Genomic DNA, 27,930 nt, shown 5'->3' with positions numbered 1-27,930 from the left:
ATGCCTGGGAATTCATCAGTGTAACCTCACAAAAACTGAATGAATATTCAAGCTAATTTGTACTAACGGCTAGAAAGCTAGGCTGACTATAGAAAAGTTTCATGTACGGGTTAAGGCTTGTCCATGCGCATATTTCGCAATGAACAAAAAGTTGGACCAGCTGTGAACCTACACACGCTTAACGAAGCTATTTCTTCGCCGGCGTCTTAATCGAATTTCCGTTCCACCTTAAATGTGAGGCACCAGAATGTTACTGCTGCGCCCTTTAAGGTGGAACGGAAGAATTAGAATGAGAAGCTGGCGAAGAAGACAAGACCAGCCTCGCGCACACTTGCCTGTTAGCATCATGTCAGTTCGCTCAGTTGAACTCCACCTCCTCCTCTACAAGAGCTCTAATCGCCTTTAGTACCTTCATCAAGAGAAACACAGGCGAGCTGTAGAGAGAAGACAGTTCGCGACATTTTGTCTGTTTTAAGGTGGTGTAACTGACCAATAGAACTTATTTGGAGCTTTTGTGACTCGTTCGGCTGCGGAGTGAAGAAAGGCAGAGTTTTTGCCGGAGCTACAGTTACCTGACTGGACTAAGATGTCAAGCCTACAGCAGAGGGAGCGAGCACGGCTAGGCTAACTATCACCCGGACGTCAAGAAGTAAGTTATAAGTAGAACAGACCACCACAGCAGATATCGTTAGATGTCGTTGGACTGTGGGTTGTTATTGGCATTCATTTCAGAGGCCTGTTCGCTAAACTGATTTATGGTCGATCCTCTGCCCACGCGCGGCTCTGAAGTTCACATTTCCAGGCGGGCTCCGAGCAGTTTGTGCGGGACTGTGAGAGAAAACGAGGCTGAGAGTGAACAACGCTGGAGACCCCGTCGGCTTTTTTTTTCTTTCCCGACCGCGAGAGAACTTCTCCCGATAAATGGGAATTTGGACTATCCCTCAGTTAATAACTGAACCTGAAGTTCGCCCTCTACCACATCCACCACTGTGAATAGTTGAGGTTTCAGAAAAGAGAGGCTATGATGACTTTGGCGTTGGTGTTTGCTCTAATGACTGCCCTCCTGGTGCCAGGTAAGTTAAGATTATTGATGTCCCCAGAGAGATGCATTGAAACAACTGTTTTTACAGGAGTAAAATTTGTGTTTACTGAGGCTGGGGTTTGTTTTATACCCATTAAACAGGCTGGGCAGTGTGCATAGAAGGTAAACAGCTGTCCCACTGAGCATTAAAACAGTGATATGGTCTATTGCATGGTCTGCAAACCCCAGAGAGGAAAAAGAAGAAAACTAGGGATGCACTGATATGGGAATTGTGGGACGGTGCCGATAGCCAGTGTACATTTCTGCTAAAATCAATGGCAATACATAAACATTTATACAGTGTAGAAATAGACAGCTGATCCACCTGGTTTGGCAATACAGAGAAATGCCACATTTATTTCTATAGAGTTACAAAATGAATGAAATTTTAGCACAGTATAACCCAGCATCACCCGTACATTCAGCTCCTCAGGAATACAATAAATACGTCATCAAATATCGAAACGTCTGTCTGATGCCCATAATTTTGTTAAGCAGTTACCTGAATTTCCTGAATGACTCTGATATCATTGTGCATACCTAAAGGCTGCTCCAGCATGTACTCTCCTCAATTTAATATGACTAAATTTGACTTTAAGGTTATGATTTTTGTTTTAAAGTAGAATATTCTATACAACTATTGTATTAGCAAGTAAGTCAGTTATATATAACAAAGCTTTTCATGATGCAATAGTGGAACTCTTTAAGCTACCATAGTTTTACTACTATACTTTTTGTTTCTCAGCAAATGCTAGCTTATGATTGGTTTTAAAGGGCAGAAGAAACATCTGGTGTTTTTATTTCTTGTTTTTCCTAATAGCCATGCAAAATCAGCACGAGTGAGAGAACAAAGCAACAGCTCTCACAGTGCCATGTGCACAATGTGTTTGACAGGATTTAGATATCAGGATTTTTGCTGCAATTATTTGTATGTGCTTTATATCCTGCACTGCCAATGTGTTTCACCACAGTACATCAGATTACAGCATGTCATTTAATGAATTGTTCTCGCTCAAGTCATCTGTTGGGCATGAGTATTTTCCCTGGCCACATGTCACAAGGGTTTAGACCCCGAGGCACGAATTTTAATGTTATGCTCTTATAGCCAGGCAGTCAGTTTACAATATCAGAATGATGGGATGCGTGACCGAAGGCACAGTCACAAACGAATTATGGTGAACATCGTTAGTATATGCTGATTGAATTATGAGAAACAGATTGTTCCTAAAATGTGATCTGATCTCCAAAAAATTAAAAATAGTAGGAACACAAAGTAATGTTTTATTCAATAAGCAGAACACACAGCATTTCATATCGCTGTGTCTTTATTGAACAAATGGTTTCAACAGATAAGATCACTGATGGATAAAGTAAATGACCCTCTAGGATAATGAAAAAGAGGATATTTGGAGTCAGGTTCAGGGGTCAGATGTGGGTTTGATTCTCACAGCTGTATAAGAAAATCAGTTATCTAATCTTCAGAACAGACTTCTGTTCTAGTGCAGTATGGCTTAATCAAAATAGACTGCAGAGGAACATAGTAGAGAAGGGGTTGAAAAGGCTGCAAAAAGATTTCTGAAGACTTTGACCTTCATCACTCAACGGTCAGGCAGATAGTTTACAAACAGATGAAATTCATCACCACTGCTCTTCTCCCTAGCAGTGGGCATTCTGCACATACCATTGCAAGATACAATAGAATCCTCAAATAAATGACATACCATGCTAGGCTGACAGCTGAGGATCTGCAGACACCCATTGCACTTCATAGCTCTGTTCATAAGAAAATCATTGGACAAGACTGATCATGGAAGCTCAACCCAGAGGAAACCAAAAACAAAGCAAAAAAAGCCACATTGCCATCTCATGTTTGCTAAAGGCCATCAGGATGTAGCACAGCACTACTGGAGCAATGTTCTGTGGACAGATGAGGAGAAAGCTGAACTTTTCGGTAAACGTAAACAGTGTTGTGTTTGGAGAAAACAGAACATACCAACTCCAAAACCTCATCCCCAACATGCATGACGGAGGGAGTGGGACATTGAAACTTGCAGTCATTGAGGGATGACAGAATCTCAAATTGCATCAGTAAAGTCTACAGCAGAATATCAATAAGTATTTTTGTGATCTGTAACCCAAAAAAGGGTGGGTCATATAACATGACGATGATCCAGAATGCAGAAGTAAACAAAAGAGTGGTTCAAATAGAAAAAAATCTGAACAGAGGAAAATCTTAGAGCGGTCCTGACCTCAGTCTGACCAGAGTGGTGTCACTAGTTGCTAAATTTAAGAGTTTACATAAGGGATAAATGATCTTGATTCTTTTGAATAAACATTTGGTTAGTTTAGATGTGGTATTGTAAAATGTTGTGTATATTGATTTTATTTTAAACAAAAATATCATGATTATGTAGTTAGTATTAATTAATTAAACATTAGTCATCCATAAGGGTTCTCATTTGCTATGAAAAGCAGTCGAGAGGTTCAGATTTGTTACCAGCAGACAGTTTTGTGTGTACTCTCTAAGTAGAGGGGTGTGTGTGTGTTTGCTCATATTTGTCTGTGAGGTATTGGCCTCGGTGAGAGCTTTGGGTGTTTTTATGCCACAAATCCTCATTTTAGAAAGATTATGCCTCAGAAGTGAATGCTTACGCTGGTGGACAAGCCCCAACTGTGAAAATGTAGTTACTCATAGCAGGAATTAAGTCTTATTCATACTTCCATGTGTAATCCTCAGGCCTAATACTATAGCAATATGTTAAGATTACCTAACTAGTTGCCCACTTTCATTTTTTCTCTTTTTATGTTTAATGAACACAGGTTTTTTTGGCTTTGTAAACGGGATTCCTCATAAATACTGGATTAATTAATGTTGATATTTAGATTCACAACATAAACTGTTCTTCCACATCACATTCATTTTTGGGGTTTTTTTCTGCCTCAGAGAATCATGCCTTGCTTTTTATCGCATTGCTGCCATTACATTCCGTCCTTTCTAAATCATAATAATGTGACTTAAAATAAGCAGGCATACCATAATTCCCAAAGTTTGGAGGTCTCAGAACAACATGACACAAAAAGGATGCAACAATAATATTGCTGACCATAATTGCAATGAGAATCTTTCATAGGAGGTTTCATTAATAGCTATTGGAATGTGACTGAGCAATGCTGCAAGTCCTCAGGTTATTACTAGCTGATTAACCTGATTAGTCCTAATGTAGTTATCATTCACGTTCTCATGTTTTATCAAGTTTATTTCACCTATTATCTAGATTTGCATTTATTTCACTGATAAATAATTACAAATGATGAGAAGTTAGAAGTGTTATATGTTTTTTTAAAAAATGATGAGGATTAGGGGATTGCACAGGGCTTTGAAAAACATTTCATTATTTTTGACTGCTATGAGCCTTTTATTCATTGTTCAACACTGATAACAAAGGGCAAAGAAAGATATTGAGAAATCCCTGTTAGAGGCTGTATAAAAGAATGATAAAATAATTGTAATACATGCAAATTTTCAACACCCTGTTAAATCAGTACTTATTAACAACCCCTTTGGCAAATATCACAGCTTGCACGTGCATGCAGCCTGTCGTTCTATTACTATTTTAAGAAATCAGCTTCACCTTTTCAGGAATTTCCTTACATAGCTGTAGCTTATAGTTCTGCAGTATTCTTGGGTCATCTTTCATGTAGATCATATTTAAGATTTACCCACAGATTTTCGGTGATGTTCAGTGAAGTCAGGGAACTGTGAGGGCCGTTCAGCGTGCACTTCTTGAAGTAATACATAGTGGATTTCGAGGTATGTTTTTGATCATTGTCCTGTCGTAGAAATGAGTTTCTTTTCAGCTTTGGTTTCTAGATTAAAGAGTCACATTTGCTTCCAGAAGTAGCTGATATTTAGTGGAATCTATTATTCCATCTATATTTTCAAAGTTTCATGTGTAAAGCCACACAACCCCAAAGCACAAAAGATCCACCTCCCTGGCTAAAAAGTTGGCAGGGTCTTCTTTTATCAGTTGCTGTTCCATTTTTCTCCAAACATACCTTTGGTGATTGTGACTAAAGCACTTGTTTCCAGAGCACTTGTTTCCAAAATGCCTCTGGCTTATCGAGATGTTGTTTTGCATTTTTCAGATGTTGACACCTTTTGTGTTAAGGTCACTGGTAAAGTTCCTTTTCGAATTACTCTTCCATGCAGATCATGTTTGTGCAAGCAACATTGCACAGTAGAACAACTCCCATGTCAGCTGAATAAACCTTCCAGCAAGTCTGTTGCTGTTATATTTGGTTTGGCCAAATATAATAATATAATGGTCTGGCCAGCATACAAACAGTTCTGTCTGATAGTGTTCCAGAATTTGTATTGACTTCCACAGTGCTTTGCAGGAATCAATTAGCTTCATTTTCAGATCCTCAGCTAGCTGCTTAGAGGAGCCCATGGTGGTTGAGTGCTAGCACAAGGTCTGAATACCTACTCTGCGGTGGTCCTGTGGGGGTCCTGACCATTACAGAACAGAGTAAAAGGGGGCTAACGAAGTATGCAAAGAAACAGATGGACTGCAATCTGTAATAGTAGAACTACAAAGTGCACCTATATGGTAATGAAATGGCTGGTTAGTGTATAAATGCTTTTGTATTCTGTAGATTAACAGGTGCTTATTATTGTCCCTACACTTTTGTATAGAACCATGTTTGAAAGCTGAAGCAAATCTAAAATATTTTTTATTGTGGAAAACAGTGAAAACAGAACTGAGCGGTATATGAAATAATGTTATCATTGTTTTCTAACCCAAACTAGATGAAAGGCGCATATGTGTAAGCACGCAGCGACTTCTCTGGGCCTGGCAAAAACGAAAGTGTTTGTAATTTGTCTCGTATGTGCTTACCATACACTCCTCTTTACATATATAAGCATTAGATTCCATGCTGGAATTTGCTGCTGTAAAAAGTCTTTCATGCTGTCAGTAGCAGCCTGTCTTCTGCTTGTTGCAACCTGGCCCAAGGGAGGCGGCGCTGCAGGCAGTGTGAGAAAAAGCAGAAGTGCAGGATGCTGGCTGGTGCTAAGCTAAAAGCTAACCTCAAGAAATTGGCCATTCCTTTCATATTTCTCCATACTTTTATCATATTTGTCTGCTTTCTTGACAACAAACTGGACTTCAGACTATAACTGACTAAACAGCAGGATGTGAGGAGGTGACTGGAACATCCCCAACTCTGACATTCAGCTAGACTGGCTAACCATATTGTGTTTTGCACTGTTTGTATGTTGCAAGATCTACACTTACTTGTGGCACACTGGAATAAAGGTCATAAAAGACTCATTCCTTATGAATAATTTTCATAATCATTCTGATTTACTGAAAATTGAGTAACCTTAACTTTTGAAGTGTCAGGTTGTAAGTGTCTGCCCATTTGTACTTATTTCTTCAACCTGATGGAGACTTATTTCAGTATTACCTCTTCAGAAATTTTGACAATAGCCAGAAACTGATTCTGATGATTTTATGAATTACGTAACATGCTTCAGGGTTAATCTCCGAGACAAAAAAGCTCTTTTCACAGTTATATGAAAAGCAGACAGATAATGCTCTCAACATACTCAAATGTACATCTTTTTTTCTGGGCGGGTATGTATATGTGTGTGTGCGTGTGTGTGGTTGGTACAAAGTGCAGTCTGGTGTCCAGCATCATGTGGCTGTGTTCAGGCTGATCCTGACCCACTTTCCCCCTTCTGGTCTCAGCGTTCCCTCTTTAACTGCTGCAGAGTATGCTTCTGCCATCTGTTACACTCTGGCCTGTTGCCATGGTGATATCATGAGTCTTGTCCAAACAGATGCGATGCAGTAGGTCACAGGTCACGGAGTAAGGGGCTGGGGCCTGGCCACAGGTCATACTACTGAACCATTCCCTGTTAAAGCTGGCTCTGGACACAGCGCTCTGAGCTACAGTGATTAAGAAGAGAGAGTAATCACAGCCTACTGCAACTGCCCACCCCAAATCACCGACCGCTAAGTGGGTGGGGGTCAAAATCAATCAAAAGAAATGTTCATGAAAAGCTTACAGATTACAGATATTCAATCATGATTCATTCTAATCAGAGAATGGAAAGAGTCTCTGGAACAAAGGAGAGGGGGCCTTCTTCTGTCCACCAGAAAAAAGAGCGTCAAGCACATGTGATCAATCCGCGCAGTAGACAGAGTTAAGGGTTGAGTATCTTGGAGGGATGTCATAGCATGCAATGCCAGTTACACTGTCAAGTGTGGATAACCCTGCCTAATAGTATTACTCAAAGAGATAGCTCTCGGGGTGACTTGCGCGGCTTCCTGGCACATCATATTAAGTATAATACCTCGCTTAAGGCTGCATTCTGCACTGGTGCTCAACTCTAGTTAGAATTACCAGAATGTGCTGTGGAGTTATGAAATGAATGAAATATGGGCAAGGTCATATTGAGACATGCTACCTTCTTCCTGCTTTTTTTCTCTAACACCACGGGATATGAATACAGTATGAGGTGCTGGTGACCTTTTCTAGATCTTCAAGCCCTGTAAACATGACTCAGTTTCTATTTTGAACTGAATAAATATGGATGGCTTTTGTTTTGGCTGAAGCTTGTGGGTAGGTGGTTTCCTTTTCATTGTGCATTTTAGCGTGGTTCAATTCAGTTTAATTCCAATTTATTTATATCGTGGCGGCTGCTACTTGCTCTGGTTAGCAGAAGGGGCTCTAGAGACATGGTATGCAGAGCTATGCCGCACATCCCACCCCCTTCACCAAAGGGACATTAGATGTAGTTGTTTAATGTTGTTAATGTTGTTGTTTCTTGATTTAAAGGTGTGTGTGTATGTGTTTATTGTGTCATTTCATGTTGGACAGTGGGGTTACTTAGAGTTTGGGTGGTTGCGTTTGTTAGAGTGGGTTTACGTCTACCGTATAGTGAAGAGCTATGGCTAGTACTGACCTTGCTTTCTAAATATCCATTTTTTTTATCTTCTAAATTTTATCCTCTATTACCTCAGTCAAGCTTTCAGCATTCATGTGACTGTACTTTGAATTTGAAGCACCAGATATACATAAGACATGCCTGGGGGATTGGAAAAAGCAAGACCTGATACTCTAATAAAGTAGAGGATACCCAAGGCAGCCACAAATAAAAAATGTCAGCCCATGTTGAAGAAAGTTTCTGTGTCCCTGTTGGCAGTGATCTGCAAACTGTCAGTATCCATGCCGGCTGTGGCAGTATGCTTTAGCTAAGGATGCTTGGCTGTTTTGGGTTCTTAAGTTTGCTGGTGTGTTTTTCGTCTTTGTTATGTACGTTTCAGCTGTCTGATTTTATGTTTTCTTTATTGGGGTAAATGCTGTGCTTGTCAGGAGCGATGTCATGCTCTGTAAGGAAGTGTTGCATTGGTTGTTGGGTTTAATTTGCCATATGTTCTTGTTAATGTGTGCGTAACATTGTTATAGGTTTATTTTTACTGCAGTAGCATGTTGGAATATGCAGAATGATGACTGTACTGCTGTCAGCAATAGACTTTATCTCACATCATGCCGTATCAGGACACAACATGTTTGGAAAATATATTGCTTATCAACTTGCTATTGACTTTATGCAACCAGTGCAGGTTAACAAAGTAACCCTCCCATAAATAATAAGTGACATATAATTTATTATACCAAACTGAAATATTTCATTTAAGAGGTTTGTTTCTAAAACCCCAGATTATGCAGTCAGAACCAAACATTTTGTTAAAATAAATAAATAAATAAAAAAAGTAAATAATTAAAAACATGTATATGGGTTTATAGAGATGACGTGCCCAGCCACGCAGTTAGTATGCTGCCCTCATGGTGCTGCACAACTGTCATTTAACCTATCCCTGACTACCAAATATTTGTACCCTGGGGGTGATAACTTGATGATCCGGGGCTGACAATATGTAAGGCTTTATGGGCTTGGTTACTGAACATTAGACCTAGTCCTAGACTATGCAGCATTCTGAATGGAGTTTTTCCATCAAAAGAATCCAGGACTAGGCTTAATCCCTGTCTGAGAGGCTGACTCTATAGTAGGGGTATTCATTTCTGGTCCTGGAGGGCTGGTGTCCAGTACAGTTTGGTGATTTTCCCACTCAAACACACTTGATTCAACTCATCCTAATTGCAAGATTTAGTAGATTTCTGGTCACAAACCTTCAGGACCAAAACTGGATTCCCTTGATTGATTGATTGTGATTGAGTGAGTGATTGATTGATTAATAGAATTTATTAGGTTTGGCACCTGATAACAAACAGCAGCTTACTAACAAAGTGTACAGTTGGAGATCTCTTTGGCTTTTGTGCTGCCAAAACAGGTGACTTCCATTTCAGGCTGATGTGATGACCTCTGTTTCAGACCTCATAATATATAAACTTTGACTGATCGACTGATCAGCTACTGCTTGTAGACTGAATCCATCACATTCTGGAGTGACTGAAATGTAGATGAGCTTTTCTCTTCCAGTTTGCGTTATGTTTAATGAACTTGCACTGACCCTCGATGTGTGGATTGTTTTTTTGTGTTAATTTCTGCACTGGATAGAAAAGTGAAAGGTGACTGGAAACATGATAGATGTATTTAGTAATCAATTGCATTGTAAAACTTACATAAACCCATCACTGTAATTATACACCACAATTATTGCACAATAAATGCTTTTCTTTGAACTCCTGGCTCTTTAGTGTAACAGGTTTATACTGTTCAGAGTGCTCTCATTTGAACTTGTTTGAAATCCCCACTGGGGTTCTCTTAATCAGAAGCAGGCTCATGGAAAGCTTTCCATCTGGATCAAATTGTTCTGTGCTTATGAATGGTGAGAAAAGATTCTTGGCATAGTATTTTGCATGCTCCAGAAATGAAACAGCCACATTGCTGCAGTTTTTTCTGATTGGTTTCCAAGTTTTTAACCACTGTTTTAGTTTCCTTTTGAAGAAGACATAGAACAGTGTGACCATGTATGTCTGAATTAATTCTTACTTTGCTGTAGTTCTGTGAGCACCCTGTGAGTTTGGTTCATAGCTTTTGTGAGAGCCTTTGTGATGAACTACAAATGAGAATCTTCTGAACCTCTGGCCTCTCAGACTTTACAGAGGTGGGCATTTAAGTCCCTAAAGCTTAAGATCTCCCTGCTTCTCTTATATGAAATTCTTCAAAAGGATCAAAATGATCCTTTTGAAGAATGTTTTACATAGATAGCTTTAAAAAGAGTAGGCTTACCTAACGTGGTCTAATATCAGCCTTTTTTTAAGACATACAGTAAAAGACAGGGTGTCTGACTATATAAATCTGCAAGTTCTGAATTTAATAAAATGAGCAACTTTCTCTTATACAAAATTAAGTAAATTTGGCTGAGCGTAGGATACATTCAAATGCTACTGGAACTGGGATAGCCTTGCTTGCTAGCTTTAAGGAAGAGTTGATTTGAAGGTTTTTTCCTCCTTCTGTTGAATATGAATGGCCACTCATGCCTTAAAATATTGTAGATGAACTTAACAAATATGCATGATCTTAACATATTAGCTTCTGCACTACTCAGTGCCACTCTGAAATCATGCTAGATCCGGACACTGACTGAAATTGAGATTAGAACAGGCATAATACTTCCAGATTAAATGTATCTTGGCAAGAAGCAAATGTTACAACAGAGTAATTAAATTGCACACAATTTTCTTGGAAGTTGTAGTACACAAACCAGCCAAGCACTGCGTCACAAAGAGGTATTATAACTCAGTGCAGAAGAGGATGATCTTCCATCGGTATTCCCTGAAGAGTTGAAGTGTGCATGTGTAATCGAATACTCCGTTGTTCATTTCAGGGGCCCCTATTCTAGTATTGCAATCACTATTCATTATGCTGCATCACTGAGGAAGAAAAAAAGAAAAGTCATGTCTGGTAGTACTTTGATACAGACAGCAGTGGTGTCGTGGTGTGCAAGTAACAAGACGCCAAACTTGTACACAGCAGTTCAACCAGGTCAGTGCTGAATCACACAATCGCTGTACACAGCATTAAGAGAACACAGGCCCAAACAAATATCATCGACCGTTTTCAGTACCGATATACACCAATCAGGCATAACATTATGACAACCTCCTTCTTTCTACGCTCATTGTCCATTTTATCAGCTCCACTTACTATATAGGTGCACTTTGTAGTTCTACAGTTACAGACTGTAGTCCATCTGTTTCTCTGCATACTTTGTTAGCCCCCTTTTACCCTGTTCTTCAGTGGTCAGGACCCCCATGGACCCTCACAGAGCAGGTACTATTTGGGTGGTGGATCATTCTCAGCACTGCAGTAACACTAACGTGGTGATGGTGTGTTAGTGTGTGTTGCGCTGGTCTGAGTGGATCAGACACAGCAGTGCTGCTGGAGTTTTTAAACACCTCAGTGTCGCTGCTGGACTGAGAATGGTCCACCACCCAAAAATATCAAGCCAATAGCGTCCTGTGGGCAGCATCCTGTGACCACTGATGAAGGACTAGAGGATGACCAACACAAACTGTGCTGTAGCAGATGAGCTATCATCTCTGACTTTACATCTAAAAGGTGGACTGACAAGGTAGGAGTGTCTAATAGAGTGGACATTGAGTGGACACAGTGTTTAAAAACTCCAGCAGCACTGCTGTGTCTGATCCACTCGTACCAGCACAACACACACTAACACACCACGTCAGTGTTACTGCAGTGCTGAGAATGATCCACCACCCAAGTAGTACCTGCTCTGTGAGGGTCCATGGGGCTCCTGACCACTGAAGAACAGGGTAAAAGGGGGCTAACAAAGTATGCAGAGAAACAGATGGACTACAGTCTGTAATTGTAGAACTATAAAGTGCACCTATATAGTAAGTGGAGCTGATAAAATGGACAATGAGTGTAGAAACAAGGAGGTGGGGTAATGTTATGCCCGATTGGTGTATATGTATAGTAGAGAAACATAACACGTGCAGATTCTCCTAGATAGGTGTACTGCATGATACAATTAAGCAGTTAACATTTTGCTGTGTTCTGCATGTACATTAATGTTCATTGGTTTCAGTGCCACCAAAGATTTCTTTAAATCCCACCAAAGATTTTCAGTGAGATTTAAACCTGGGGACTGAGCTGGCCACTCAAGGACATTCTAGAACCGATCTTTGAACCAAGCTTTGGTTGACTTAGATGTATGCTTGGGATCATTGTCTTGCTGGAAAGTCTGATGAGCACCAAGCTTCATTTTATGTACTGATGGCATCAGATATTCTCCAAAATGGCCTGCAATTTCAAAGAATCCATGATGCTAGTCACACAGATAAAATTTCTAGATTCTGCAGTAGCAAAACACCCCCATAACAGGACTGATCCACCTCTGTGTTTGACCATGGGGGTGTTCTTTCTTGCTCCAGACAGTCTAATTTAGTTTTATCACTCAGTCTCCCAGAACTCCACAGGCCTTTCCATATTTTTTTGCATATTCAAGTCGACTTGCTTGTGTAGTGTTCTTCTTATGGTGTTCACTGATTCTTTTGTTCCTGTCTTCATCAGGTCACACTGCAAGTCATTAGCAGTAATACAGGGTTTTTCTTAGTTGTTCTGTTCAAATGTCTTATTCCTCTTGGTGAAATTCTGCTCTTTCATCCACACCCAGGTTTGTTTGCTGCTGTACCATGAGTTTTAAACTTATGCTGAGCTTAAACACATGCCTGGTTGGGGTCTATATATCACAGCTGAAGCAAATTATATGTCATTATAGAGTTTTCAAAGGTTTAATTGTGTTTTAGTGCAGTTTTGTAGCCATACAGACTAGCAGTGATTTAAAAACTAGGGGTTAAATAATTATGACATTGCTGTCTTCGGAAAATATCCTTTTACTCAGAAATATCATAGGGGGTGGGAGTATGAGTATACAAACACATTACAGGCCAAAATGAAAGCAAGTTGTGATTTTTTTTTTTCAAAACTTCTTCAAAATTAAGTCAGTTGGCCAACAACACAACACGTTTATTGACACCTAGTTTAAACAAACACGATTTTTCCAAAATATTATATTGGTTGGCAGTGATCTGGATTATTTTGTGAAAGTATTCATGATCTTTGTTGATAATGGTCTCTTACATTGACCATTTTTAACTATTTACAGACTATTTGTAACTATTTATAACACCTCTTACTCAGTTGATCAAGCCTTCAGGAACATCTGAATGTAAGAATTGGATGGAAATAATGGTAGTTTCAATAAATGTCTGTGGGATAATCACCAGGAATGAAGAGTCAGTTAGTTGGACACTGTTGCTGCAGATATATAGTCAGACCATTTTGTTCTGTGTTAATGTGCAGTTTTTGGCCTGTATTGTACATATCGGCACTAGTAGTCTTCTACCGCAGAGAAAAATGCTGGGGGTTACACCATAGCGTTCACTCGTGGTCCTGCATACAGCTTGGGGCTAGGTGTTGCAGACTGAATAGTCTGCCTGCAGTGCCCCAAAGCTTTTAATCAGCTCAGGCCCAGAGCTCATCAGTCCACAGGCAGAGAGGGTGGAGATGAGGTCATATGTATATGACATGCTCATCTCTAGAGTGGACATATGTGTTAGACAAAGGCAGCATGAGACCACTTATTGATTAACATGCCTTGTAGTTAACTAGGCTGCAGTCTGACAAAATATCCTTATCTTTTCAAGGACAGGATCACACTTTCCCTCAACTTTGTCATTAGTACATCATTGACCTCAGCTTTTTAATCCGTTGAACCGTAAGTATCCGCATGTCGGTCTGCACTTCAGTTGCTCACTCTCGTAACTACATAACTTGTATATAAATTTAAAAAATGGTAACAAATGATCTGTTGTATTTATCTGAATAATATGTCTTAAAATGAATAAATAAATAATAAAACTAGGGTTCAAGAAATTAAATTAATATACGCTATGTAATTTGGCCTCCTTTCAAATGATAGACAGCTAATTATTTTCATCAAATAAACCATCACAAGGGAAATTCTGTTTTGTGTTGTCTTTTACTCTGTAGCACACGTCTGTTTAGTGTACTGTATCTGTCTGGACTCGTTCTGCAGTGTGGAAAGGTGAGTGTCTTCTATTGTTGACTCAAAGATAAAGTGAAAGGACAGGACTGTGCAGCAGCAGTTTGGAAAGAGGCCAGGGTCCTGCTTCACAGAGGGCTTTCAATTCTCATTAGCCTGTGTCCTTAGTTCCATGACAACAGTCTTACGAAGCACAGCCTTCCCGTCCCCTGCCAGGTCATCACGACCGGATGACAAATCCAGTCTTAGCGTCTGTCAAGTTTAAAAGTCCTCATGAAAATGGTTATGTTAGGATTTATTTCTCATGGCTTTCTTTGAATCAGCTTTATTTGTCAGTGCATTTCAACATGCATGTAATCATTGTTAGAAATGTGGTTGTAAAATACTAAATTGTGGCATCACAATGAGTGGTTGATTTGTAAAATTCAAATGACTGTAGCTATATTTAAAGTTAATGTTTGATTGCAAGAAAAAAAGCCTTTTTAGATAGCTCATCTTATACCATTAATAGACTGCTTGTGTTTATATAGAATAAAGTACTCATTGTAAAGTTTAAGCTTTCTACATTAGAAGCAATTGTAACTTGACATGAAAAGCTTCTAATAACATGTAAGTGCAGTGTAAGTTGGAGTGTAAATCTCAAATATGGATGAAATTGAGATATTTATAATAGATACATTGGGTTATATCTCATTTTGCTTATGTCATGGTAATAGTCTAAGTCATTAATCCAAAGGGGATGGAAGGGGTATGATTTTCCAAGGGGGAATAATTTTTAGTAAGTAACTTTCTTTTATACAAAATTAAGTAAACTTGGCTGAGCGTAAGATACATTCAAATGCTACTAAAACTGGAATAGCCTTGCTTGTCAGTATGTATCCTCTCCCTTTAAGGAAGAGTTGATTTGAAGGTTTTTTACTTCTGTTAAATATGAATGGCCTCTCATGCATTAAAATATTGTAGATGAAATGAACAAACATGCATGATCTTAACATATTAGCTTCTGCACTACTCAATGCCACTCTGAAATCTTTTTTTTTTTTTCGGTAACTAAGGGGTGACATCCCCTTGCATTTCCCCTTAAATCAAGCTGTGTTCATAGCTGATTATAAGGTGTTGTGAATCGGTTGGTATTTGCCAAAGCAATCAGATTCCAAGCGAATTCTTGGCTAATGGTAATAATTTAGTAGTAGTGCATAATGAATGGCCCAGTGGGGAAGCACTGTTGAAATATAGGTCTATCATCAGCCTGACACAATGTTGTTTTATCTGTATTATTCCACATATCCACATATTCCACATTGGACTATAGAGTGATTTTAGTCACTTGCATCTGTGGCTCAGTTTTTGCCACCAGTAGACACTGCTAGACCTGTCACCATTATTACATTGAATGTAACGTCATCTGATCTCATTTATTTGAGCTGATTTTAATTAAATGTATCTGTGCTGACCACAGTAATTTTCCACATACATTAGCGTTCACAATTGTATGTTAAAGTTGCAAGCAGGATGTGAATTGGGTCTGCTTTTATCGGATGGGTTGAGGCACGTGTGTGAAATAAAAGAAACCAGAAACTGCATTGAGGCACGAAATGGGTCTTATGAAAACAACAAAAGTTCTAACTTCTGACTGGTGCCAAAATACCTTTAGAGGGCAGCAGTAAATTGTGTTTGTTCATTTTAAGCTGTTAGGAGCTACTATGTATTGACAGTTAGAAAGCAAAATAGCTAATCAGCCAATTTAGCACTGTAGGCTTGTACTTCAATAGTTGCTTACAGTAAACTAAAATGATGATTGAATTTTTAATAGCAGTTACTTATATGACCATGGGTTGTCTTCTAAAATTTCATGTTTTTGATAAGCCAAGGCTATGAAACGCACATCAAAAATAGGCACTAGGCGGATCTCAGTTATTGCATATAACTATAATAGTAATAATTGATTATAAATGCAATAATTTATGCAAAAAACACTTATTGAGACACCATGCATAGGTCTTGCAAAAGCATCAAACGTTCTGACCTTTGACTTGGTCATATAACATTAGTTATGTTTGTTTTTCTGAGTTCGAGCTGTGTCTGTCGTCAGTTGGGTGTACGTATCGACAGCTGAGAAACAAGATAGCTTATCAGACAATTTGGCCATTTTAGGCTTGTACTTCATTATCTTTTATAACTTTAACGTCTTTCTTTATTGTTTATATGTCAATTAATCATCAGCAAAAAATTTACTTTAGAGATGAAGCATTTAAAAGTGTATTCTGTCCTGCCCTATCTGAGAGTGTCACCTTGCTTTAAGGGAGCTCAAGGGAGGTCTTAGGGAGATACCATACATGCATTATCTTTTAAATAAGGTTAAGGATAAAGGTGATCTGGTGGGCCAGCCAGGTCAGTGCACAATTTAATAACTCTCCAGCTAAATATCAAGCAGGTGTGTTAGAGCAGGGGAAACACTACCCAGCACAGTCCGTAATTGTGGAACTGCAGCTCAATTCCTGACCTTGAGCCCAGTGTCTGGTCTTGGGTTTTGTTTTCACTGGTAGTCAACTGAGCTATTGTTGTAACTGATTGGCCACCTGGTGTCATACCTACCAGGACAAAATTACAGACAAGACCGTGGATTTGAGACCTCTACCCTAGGGAAAATCAGGTTATGATACCTGAATTTGTAATCAGTTTCTGGCTGGTGGTCCCACCTTAACATTGCATACTCTGTATTAGCCTATGTCTTCATACTGGCCTTTGCCAGTTCAGCTGTGCTGTACTTATAGCCAATGAACTGTTTGTAATGGCTCAGGTATTACTGCACCAGCAGGCAGAGGGCAAAGGCCTGATGTCCTCTCCCACGCAGTTGGATGCCATCCTGGACCTTAATATCCTGACTGAGTGCTGTAATCTGCTGCAGTGGCCAACGCCCTCAAGCTTCTGTGTGTGTGGTGGTGGGCCCCCCCGTTTCAACACAGCTTTGCTGTATTTATGTGTCCACTTAGAAGCAGCCATCAAGCCTGGAAAAGCCAGCCTGCACCCCACTGTCTGCTCTAATGTAGGACGACCGCCTTCTAAAGGCCTGCCAGTGCAACTCATTTATTTAGTAGCCTATACATTTGAACTTTTATTCTGTGAAGGGTCAGCCTGCAGGACCCACAGATTTAAGAACATAATTTAACATTATTAAACACCTGTCCCAGATATCAGATAGACTGGAGTGTTATTAAAGGACAGTATTTGAATTTGGAAAGGTTATTCATTTTGCTATTAACTCTGGATTTGGCCTTTTTGGATTTTGTTTTATAGTTTAGCGTTGTCTTTCTTTTCAAATACAATACGGTGCAAAAGTTAGAGACCACTTTTTCATTTATTTAGTTTTCAGTCATTTTTCAGCTTCAGGAAAAAGGCAGAACACATTTGACAGAAAATTATACCAAGTAAATATTAGATAAATATATATATTTTTAGATATTTAGAGTGACAGACTCTAGTGAACACTTCCAAAGTTTAGCCTTAGAAGTTGGTTGACGGTAGCTCATCTGCTGCTGCACAGTTTGTGTTGGTCATCCTCTAGTTCATCCTCAGTGGTCACAGGACGCTGCCCACAGGATGCTGTTGGCTTGATATTTTTGGTTGGTGGATTATTCTCAGTCCAGCAGCGACACTGAGGTTTTTAAAAACTCCAGCAGCACTGCTGTGTCTGATCCACTCGCACCAGCACAACACACACTAACACACCACCACCACGTCAGTGTTACTGCAGTGCTGAGAATGATCCACCACCCAAATAGTACCTGTTCTGTGAGGGTCCTGACCACTGAAGAACAGGGTAAAAGGGGGCTAACAAAGTATGCAGAGAAACAGATGGACTACAGTGTGTAACTGTAGAACTACAAAGTGCACCTATATAGTAAGTGGATCTGATAAAATGTCTTCTCACAGTGGAAGGATGGATAGAAACACTTGTGGTTTTTCAGGTTTTTTTTCTCCTTTATCTCTGATTTTCTCTTATTTTCTCTTAAGATGAAAGCGTTAGGTATTGTTCTTATAGTGACAGTTTTGGTGGTCTACCAGGTCTTGCACATTTTCTTTATGTTTTTGATCCAGTTTTGCATCCTCCTACCTTTTTCACTTATTTTCCTTTGACTTTTCCCTTTCTTATGCAAGTGAGTCGTCTTACATCTAATCCCCTCAGATTTTAAAAAAAATGATTTTACTACTTTCTCCTTATGCTGAAAGAACTATGTGGCTTGTAGGCAATGCAAGCATTTATTTTACAGTCTGTTTTAAAGTGGTGTTATTTAGAATTTATTTCCTTATGATAAAAAATAAGATGAAAAGCATTTTTGACACATGACCTCAGCTCTTCAGTAGCTTCACTTTTGTAGTCTCACAGACAAACCAAAAAAATGCTGATAGCTGAAATGAAAAGCCTTTTATTCAGTTTGTCATCGCTTAAGGCAGATAAATAGTGCGTGGCATACTGACTTATCTCAGCCTTTCCAACTCCAAATGGATGTCAAAAAAAGAGAGAGAACAATCTAGCATTAAGGTTATATAAGAGACTTTGCCTCCACTCAGCACTCAGCACTGTCTTATTTTTGGTTAGTGATTGGTTCCCCTGTCTGTTGTTTACCAATCACTGTCCACCATTGGCATTAGCAGACATACGTGCAATCACACAGGTAAGCACAAGACTGTGTTTACAGTCGCCCTTCACGGATCTGAATAGCAGATTATTGGCTGGAGGAGTCCCTTTCAGTATCTTATTGTGCCGGAAGCTCTTAAACCCTCCTATTTTTAGACAGACAGATTTGCAGTATAGTATCCACAGGTGAAGGACCTTCACGGTGGTACCTGTATTGTGACAACAAAGGCAACGAGAGAACTAGAAAAAATGTTAATATCATTATCATCTGCAGTTGCTGAGGATTTCAGATATTTGAACAAGATATTTTTTAAATGGCTGTAAGCAGTCAAATGTAATACAATAATGATTTTACATAGGCCAACATGTTTAATGATTTCCAGACCTCTCCTCATGGCAGCCCTGTAATATTTGTGCTTTTTTATGAAGAAACCCATGTTTCAAGTTATAACATAGTTTTAACCTAGAGTTTTTGTAATTTCATATACAACGATAACTTACAATAACGCAGTGTACACTGTTGAAAGTGGAACAGGGCAGAAGTTGATTTAAATTCCAACCAATTATCTGAAACCTGTGAACTTGCAAAGGTGCAAAATTTAAGCACCATTACAATATCGCTACTGTCGGAACAAAACCTTGTATCTCCAAAATGATAACTTTACAGGAGAAGGAAAAAACGTACCTTACTTTTAATGTAAAGTCACTTTTTCCAAGACATTTTGGCCCATTTCTTTTGGTCCATTCATCATGTAATTTACAGACAATGTGAAGGGCATTTTCAAATTATGTCAAAAACTGAATATTTTTAAATATGTATATATGAATGCCAGACTTTTGAACTGCAGTGTACCTCCAGGTTTGATTAAATGGCTGCTGACTGTCTCCTTTACTTTTCTTCCTCAGTTGGCAGTGGTCAGATGGTGAAGATGGACAGTGACAGGTCAGGCTATGTGGGCTCACAGGTGGAGCTGCGCTGCGAGTTTGTCAACAGTAACCCACCTGTAAAGATCTCCCAGGTCACTTGGCAGAAGTTCCTCAATGGAACCAAGCAGAACGTGGCCATTGCCAACCCTGCCCTGGGTGTGTCTGTGCTGCCGCCTTTCAAAGAGCGTGTGAGATTCAAGAACCCGGCAGTGCGCCAAAGAACTCCTTCCCTGGAGGACACCACTATCATCTTCAATAACCTGAGACTGTCCGATGAGGCTGCATACATCTGCGAGTATACCACCTTCCCTGCTGGCAACAGAGAGAGCATGGTCAACCTCACTGTTTATGGTAGGCTCCAGCATATTCCTCAAACTAGTAAAACTTTAGCATGGATCTGATCGGATTTACTTCTTAGTGGGTGATCTGCAGTACAGAGAAAATTATGTAAACTATTGGAGAGATGCTTCAGGCAGTAGTGAAAAAGGACAAACATGTTATTAGTTAGAAAAGAAGCTGCTCTCATGAAAAAGTTGAATTTCAGCATTGCTTCAGAAAAGGCTATAAGACTCCTGTGTTTGATTAGTAGCCCATTGTCCGTTATTTTGGGGATGAGTACATGATTTATGTAACATGGATCTAATTATTCTAACAATAAACCATTCATTGATTATGACAGCCACTAACCAGTGTAATATGCCAGTACATAATACATAAGTCAGGTTTAATCAGAGAGTCAAAGTGGCAGATTTGTGAGCTGTATACATTGGTATTTTCTTTGTGGAGACATGTAGAACTCAAGTGGTTCAGCCAAGAATAATCTGGATACGTTTCTGAACCGTTGACACGGCTGACCTGACTCCATGATGTTTTGCTCACAACACAATTTTGGAACACAGACAGCTTGCTGTTTCTTGGCTATGTGTTACATTTTGGGGATTAAGGAGCCAAGATTCAGGGGAGGGAGAAGATTTAACTGGAAACATTGCACATTTAGAAGATTTTTTTCTATTTGTCCATTAGTTCTGGAAAATCTTTTTTTTTTTACTAAATGATACCCTGCAGAACAGTGCTTTTCATTTTCTAACCAATACCAATCAAAATTTTAAAAATAATTGAAAAAAGTAGTAGTACCATATAAATTTCTTAGTTTTAACAGTTCATTTCTGAAAGAGTGTTGATATTGATGTGTTGTCTGTTATTTTCTGACCTGCAGCTCGACCAATGGTCCAGATGAGTCTGTCCACACCCACAATAGTGGCAGGATCTAAAGACCTGAAAATGACTGTGGCCACATGTATCTCAGCCAATGGGAAGCCACCCAGTGTGATCACGTGGGACACTGAGTTAAATGGTGAAGCAAACACTGAGGAGATTCGTAATATTGATGGAACGATCACAGTGCGTAGTGACTACATAGTGGTGCCTAGTCGAGAAACGCATCAGCAGCGGCTCACCTGTATCTCCACCTACAATGATGAACAGTACACAGACAGCGTTACCCTAAACATACAGTGTAAGCAGACATTTATGCATGTTGCTGAATAAACAAAGTAGCAAAGAGTATGAGTATAGTTTCTCTCTGACAGAATCATCAGTGCTTAATGATTAAAAATTTTTAACGTAATTTAAAAAAATAAAATATTATCAAATGCTCAGAATATACCATAGTGCTCTAATTTGTCTTCTGTCCACAGATGAGCCAGAGGTCATCATTGAGGGCTTTGATGGAAACTGGTACATAAACCGAGACAATGTTCAGCTGACCTGCCTCGCTGATGCTAACCCTGCCATCTCTTTGTTTCAGTGGAGATAGTAAGTATACGGAAAAGAGTGAACAAGATTGAATCACTTAGCAAAATCATGCAGATTGGATTCATATGTACTATCTTTGAATTTACCTCTGGCTTCTTGAATAACACACTTGGCATTCTTAGAATATATTTAGTAGGACACCAACTGAAATGGTATTAATGTAGTGGAAATACTGATTAGGGCTGCCCGATAAATTATATTTTTATCATCATCATGAAATGATTTTCTGCAATACAAATAGGGTTAAGGGTTGTAATGACAAAATGGATTAAATTACATTACATATTACACATTCACAGCACGAAAGTGACATAACTAAATTGAATGTAGCATTAGGAGCTGTGTCTTATATTCGAGCTGGGCCAAGGTCGAACCCTCAGTCTCTCATGTGAGAGTGATTGACTTTACTACTCTGCCACTCTGCCATCAGGCAATGCATGATAAATGGATGATTTTTCTGACTCCGGGTGATGTGTGAAGTAGAATGTGTGAAGCAGTAATTCTACTGTCATAACAAATCTGCATCATGATAAGTAGTTTTTTTTTTTTTGGTTTTTAGTTTTTTTTAATATATTGACCTGTATAAGAAAGGAAAATATACTATATGGTCAAAAGCATTTGGACACCTGACCATCACAACTTTGTGGCTATAACAGCCTCCACTTTTCTGGGAAGGCTTTCCACAAGATTTTGGAGTGTGTCTGGGGGGAATTTTTGCCCATTCAGGCAAAAGAGCGTTTGTGAGGTCAGCCACATGTTGGATGATAAGGCCTGGCTTGCAGTCAATGTTCCAATTACCTCAGAGGTGTTCACTGGGGTTGATGTCAGGACTTTTTGTAGGCCACTGAAGTTCCTCTATACCAAACACAGCTCAGGGACACAGTCATGCTGGAACAGGAAAGGGCCCTCCAAACTGTTGCCACATATAAATTGTCTAAAGCATATAATTGTCTAAAATGTTTGCTGTAGTACTAACACTACTCTTCACTGGAACTATGGGGTTGAGCCCAAATCCTGAAAAACAGCCCCAGATCATTATCCCTCCTCTACCAAACTTTACTGTTGGCACTATTCATTCTGGTAGGTAGTTTTCCTGGTGTCCACCGAACCCAGATTCATCCATCAGACTGGCAAATAGTGAAATGTAATTAATCACTCCAGAGAACGTGTTAGCACTGCTCTAGAGTCTAGTGGCGGCATGCTTTACAATACACCATCGTTTGGCATTGCACACAGTTACCTTAGGCTTGTGTGAAGCTGATCAGCCATGAAACCCATTTCATGAAGCTCCTGATGCACAGTTCTTGTGCTGATGTTGCTTTTAGAGGCAGTCTGGAACTCTGTAGCGAGTGATACAACAGAGGATGGCCGATTTTTACGTGCTTCAGCTCTAGCACTATTAACTTGTTTTTGAGGTCTAGATAGAAAAGGTCTCAAAAAGGCTGATCATTTTTCTAACAGCTTTAGAGTGCCTAAAAAGTGATGTAAGCATTTTGCACAATACTGAAAGGCACTTTTGTAATTAATTATTTTTTCTTTAAGCACAGATTAGTTAGATTCCTGTTTACACAGCTAAAAAGTCTATACTTTAAGTGGATTAACTTGTAATAATGTAACAGAAGGAAACTCCTTGAAATCAAACATTTTTTCCCCTCATAGTCTGAATGGCTCCATGCCAAATTCAGTGGAGCTCCGTGATGATACACTGATCTTCAAAGGTCCTGTAACTTATGAGATAGCAGGCACATATGTCTGTGATGCCACCAACAGCATTGGAACAGGCTCAGCATCAGTAGAAGTCACTGTATCAGGTAAGTGCTGGTATTTTCACTGGTAAATGCATGTGCCCAGCTGCTTGGCATGCCTATTCCTGTGTATGTGAAATCACTAAGAGAATGCTGTTGAGTTTACCCTTTTTACTAACCTGTAACCTGTTTCAAGTGGACTGCCTCTGAAACATCATCTGTGGATTATTCACAAACTAATATTTAGTGCTGGTACTTTCTGTCCATTCCTTCTGGAATTGCTTCTCATTCTTTTCTGCTTCCTCTGTATTGCATGGTTTGCTGTATGAACACTTCTACTTGACATGATCTGTCTTGTCTGTTCTTGAAGCTGAAGTGCCTTTTGCCTGATGTTACGATGTTATGTCCTTGCTTCGTGGAAATGCTGCACGTGCTCTGCAGAATCTGGAATGTTTTGAATATCTGGAATGATGCTTGATGCCACCTGTCTGCTGCTCTTTTGAGTAAGAGTGTTTGTTAGATGCCTGACAGAATTACTACCGTCATCTCTTTTACCTCCTTTACGTTCTTTTTTTTAATTTCCTGAATCTGATTTAACTCTGGGGTAGGGATGGGACAGTTACTGGTTTTAAGGATATACCGCTGCATAAAATCCAATGATAATCATACCATTTCAAGTTGTAACAATTTCGATTTGTGTGATTAGCATTGTTTTAAAAAGTCACAGTGGAAGCAAAAAGCCTACAGCTACAGTCTCCGTACAAAGCATGCAAGCGATGTCCCAGTGCTGTATTTTGCTTGTTTTTTTACCCTAATCTTATGTGAGTTATTTAATGCTGAGTATTGGACGATATTGAGCCCAGTCTAAAAATAATTTTCATAATACAGCCACACAATTTAGTTACAATGTGCTAGGATGCCAGTTAATGTAAAATATTAATATGTGGTCATAATGTGACACACTAAACTGGTAGATTTTTTCAATTCAATTTTCTTTACCCCAATCAGCCAAGTCATGTTTGGTGTCCAAATTTTGCTTCTTTAGACATTGATAACACACTAATAGTCATTCAAATCTTTAAAAACATTGTTAATAGTTTTATAGTCATTAAAATCTTTTCTGTTAATACATTCTCAAAACCTCCTTCAAACCACATCCAGGTCTTCATTGAGGTCGCACAGACTTGTTGATGTGGTTTAGTGCAGTTGTTCTCAAACCGGTTTTCATTCCGTTGTTCTGCTTTATCCCTAAAAAGTTGGAGTTCCCTAAACAATGTAGGTTAGAAAATCTGGAGCTTGAGAAGCACCATTTTAGTGCACAGTGTGACTTACTGTAAATTCTAAGAATTAACAAAGCTTCACTTTGTAGCTAAATGCAGCAGGCAGCTATTTTTGACAACAGATGTTGTGCTGAGTTCCAACTCACCTTTTACTTGTACATGTTTCACAGTTTGTTACGTTTGCCATTTCTGTTTTTCTGTTATAAACATATATCTTCAGTTTGAACATTCAAGAATAACAGTTATTAATAAAAAAAAAAAACAGAAATCACAGATATTAACTGTGCTATCTGTATGACGAGCCGACAACAAGCAGTCAGAATTTGGCAGTACTTAAGTCTAAAGGGCTGCATGCTGCGTTTAGCTACAATGTGAATGTGCAACCTTAAAGAAGACCTGGATGTGGCTTGAGAGGAGTTTTGAGGATGTATTTACAAAAAACATTTAGGTGACTCTTGACTTCTTGTGGTTATTGGCAACAATAGCATCATAGCTGTAGCGCAAAGTTAAAAAAGCAAAGTTTGGAAACCAAACATCTCAGCTCATTAACATACATCTAAAATTGTGTAAATTAGATTTTTCATGAAACCATTCCTTTAAATCACTTTAAATCATTTTGTAGTATGTTTAATACCGATTCATGATTATGTATATGAGTGGCAGAAAACGGACTCAAATTTATTAGCCATGCACTCATATTTTATATGCCAAACACATTGATTTAGAAGGGTAAATAGATCACAAACAGAGAAACAGAGCATGAGAATTTGATTGGGTGTAATATAGACAATACTTAATCAATTTCAATGTGCCTGAATCAATTCCCATTATGAACCCCCAGATTAGAGTGGGACATCCCTAAGACTGTGATCATTTTGGTCATTGATATCAATTTTTACACTGTCCCATCCCTACTGTGGGGCATGAGCCTGTCAGAGGGATGTTTATATCCTGTTCTGTCCATCTCTCCCAACCCAGAATTCCCTAGCTTCTCCCACGACATGTCTCAGGAGCAGCAGCGAGCTGGCGCTGCCATTGGTGGAGCTGTTGTGTGTGGCACAGTTCTCCTGGCAGCCATCACACTGCTGGCAGTCTTCTTCCACCGCCAGAGACGCACTTTCAAAGGAGATTACAGTACCAAGAAACAGGTCCTGGGAAATGGTTTCGGAAAAGCTGGCAGCCTTCCTCCATGCCCCTCTTTTCCTCAGAGCCTGACCTATCCTGAGGACTCAAACGATGAGAAGAAGCCAGAAGTTTATGGGGGCGAAAGTGTTCAGGAGTTCCATGGTTACCCTGACAACAGGATGAAAGCCTACAGCACGGTGGAGGATAGTCAGAGATGCAGATATGATGAACAGAGTTATCTGTATGACTATGGATCCGAAGTGGAGATCTCTGTGGACATGGTTCCTCAGATGGACGGTTCTGTTATCTCCAAAGAAGAGTGGTATGTGTGAGAGGAACATACTGCATCTGCCTACCACCTTTAGAGCACTATTCCAGAACTCCTCCCCTGCTCCCTCTAACCCTGCTGTGACTTTAATTTAAATCTGAACAAATCTGGGTAAGATTTACTTAAAGTAATAGCTGCAGTTAGAATGCACCTGTTGAACTCCAAAATAAAGGACTCTGATCAGCTGTTGAGGAATATGTGAACTGGCCAGGGGCCTTGTTTTGCGTCTGGCAGACTCTAAAGGTTTTAGTAAATTAGACTCCTTTTGGGACATTATGATTACATACTGTTGGTAATTAGTAGAGCCGGTGATGGATAGACTTTACAAGCACTTTCTTTACTGTGAAAATCTTGCACTGTCGCTATTGTTGTGTGCATGAGTTGTAAATGTTATATCAGATAATGGTGGTGTTGTTTTTGTAACAGCAGAGTAAGCTTTTTAATCTTTAACATGAAATCCTTTTCAAAGGACACAAAGAGGCAGCTCTGATTCAGAGAAATACAGACAGCTAACAATCAACAATAAGTTCAAGAATACAAAAGGGGTCATTAGGTAAAACAATGGAAAACATTCACCATACATTCATACACATTCCATAGCAAGTTACAAGAGCAGACAGTTGTATTTAAAATAAACAGCAGATGCTTGTAATTCTAGGTACTATATTGTAGATGTTGTGTACCCAGTAGTTAAAGCTAAGTTCCTAAAATCAGTTAGATATGGGAGAGTTTAATGAAAGTATAGTGTGCACAAGCTATGATGAGCTCGATTTAGTAAGGATAGATAACAAGCCATTGCTTTTCCAAAACATAAATGTCTTACATTGTCTAATACTAATGGCCATGTGAATAACAGGTAAAATGTGCAATAGGTAGGGCAGTTTTGAATCCCAGGCCTTGTGCATGTTTAAGTGATGCAAGGATAAAGTGAAATGTGGCAGATATGGCTGTCCAGCTTTTCTGGCTTTCTCTGGAAACATTTGGTGGCAGATAGGCTTATGGGGCAAAGCGTGATCACGTAATAAGAATACATGTCTTGGGATGACTTATACAAACTTTTGGTTTGAAATCGACCACTAATAAGAGTACGCCCACCCCCTCTAAGACCCGCCCCCAAATTCCTTTAGGCTATGCTCTTTTAATGTCTTTTAACATGCACAGTGCTATTGTTAGCCAACAGGACTGTATTTCCCTGCAAGATGTGTATTTTTACTGCATGTAATGTGTTCTCTTCACTCGCGGCACACATCGATGCTAATTAGTGACGTGCGTTCCGACTTATTTTGATATTAGTGTATCTGCACAAGTTAATGGACGGATATTCAGTTAAACGCAGGGAAGGAAAAAAACAACAGCAAAAAAAGACTATGGACAAAAATAATGTAGGGCTGTGGGTTTACCTTATTGGGTGTCAGCACTAATGTTGCACAGAAATGTAGCAGCATGTGGAAGAACGTGTTTTATTATCAGAGCTGGTTTAAGGGGACCCTGGCCACTTTCTATTTCTCCCATTGTATAAAAAATGGCTACAAAACGTGAGCGAGTCCTCAGTGACTGAGGTTGAATGAAGGTAAACGCTGTCTCTATGTTCTCAGCCACATCTTTAACAACGCATCGTTGGCAACGCACTAATGTTCAGGCATTCGTGTTGTAGAGCAGTAAATTATAACATACTCGCAAATACGAGCAAAACTGTCATGTTTCACTGAATTGTTGCCCTGATATTTTCTATCTTCTCACTATGAAACATAACAAATACTTAAATAGTGATTTCAGTATTTGAATACTGACCCCTAGAATGGTTAACTGAGTACTTGAGCACCTGTGCACATCCCTAATGCTAACTTACATTACACCCATGGGCTAAAGAAAGGCTTGTTGTCCGTTGGACAGTGTTAACGTGCGCGCCATCACCCCCTACTG

General features: G+C 39.3%; 1 protein-coding gene across 1 annotated transcript; it reads left to right on the top strand.

Moving 5' to 3' along the window:
* The first annotated feature begins 169 nt into the window (after positions 1-169).
* LOC118820643 (nectin-1-like) lies at positions 170-26,011 on the top strand. The gene is made up of 6 exons (XM_036589033.1): positions 170-1,073; positions 19,694-20,065; positions 20,931-21,230; positions 21,412-21,529; positions 23,189-23,340; positions 25,533-26,011. The coding sequence occupies exons 1-6, from the start codon at positions 1,022-1,024 to the stop codon at positions 26,009-26,011; spliced, it is 1,473 nt and encodes a 490-aa protein (XP_036444926.1). The 5' UTR covers positions 170-1,021.
* Positions 26,012-27,930: the final 1,919 nt, after the last annotated feature.

Source organism: Colossoma macropomum, unplaced genomic scaffold, assembly GCF_904425465.1.
Source record: "Colossoma macropomum unplaced genomic scaffold, Colossoma_macropomum, whole genome shotgun sequence".
Taxonomy (NCBI): domain Eukaryota; kingdom Metazoa; phylum Chordata; class Actinopteri; order Characiformes; family Serrasalmidae; genus Colossoma; species Colossoma macropomum.
The sequence above is the reverse complement of the archived record's forward strand: the minus strand, read 5'-3'. Positions and strand labels throughout refer to the sequence as shown.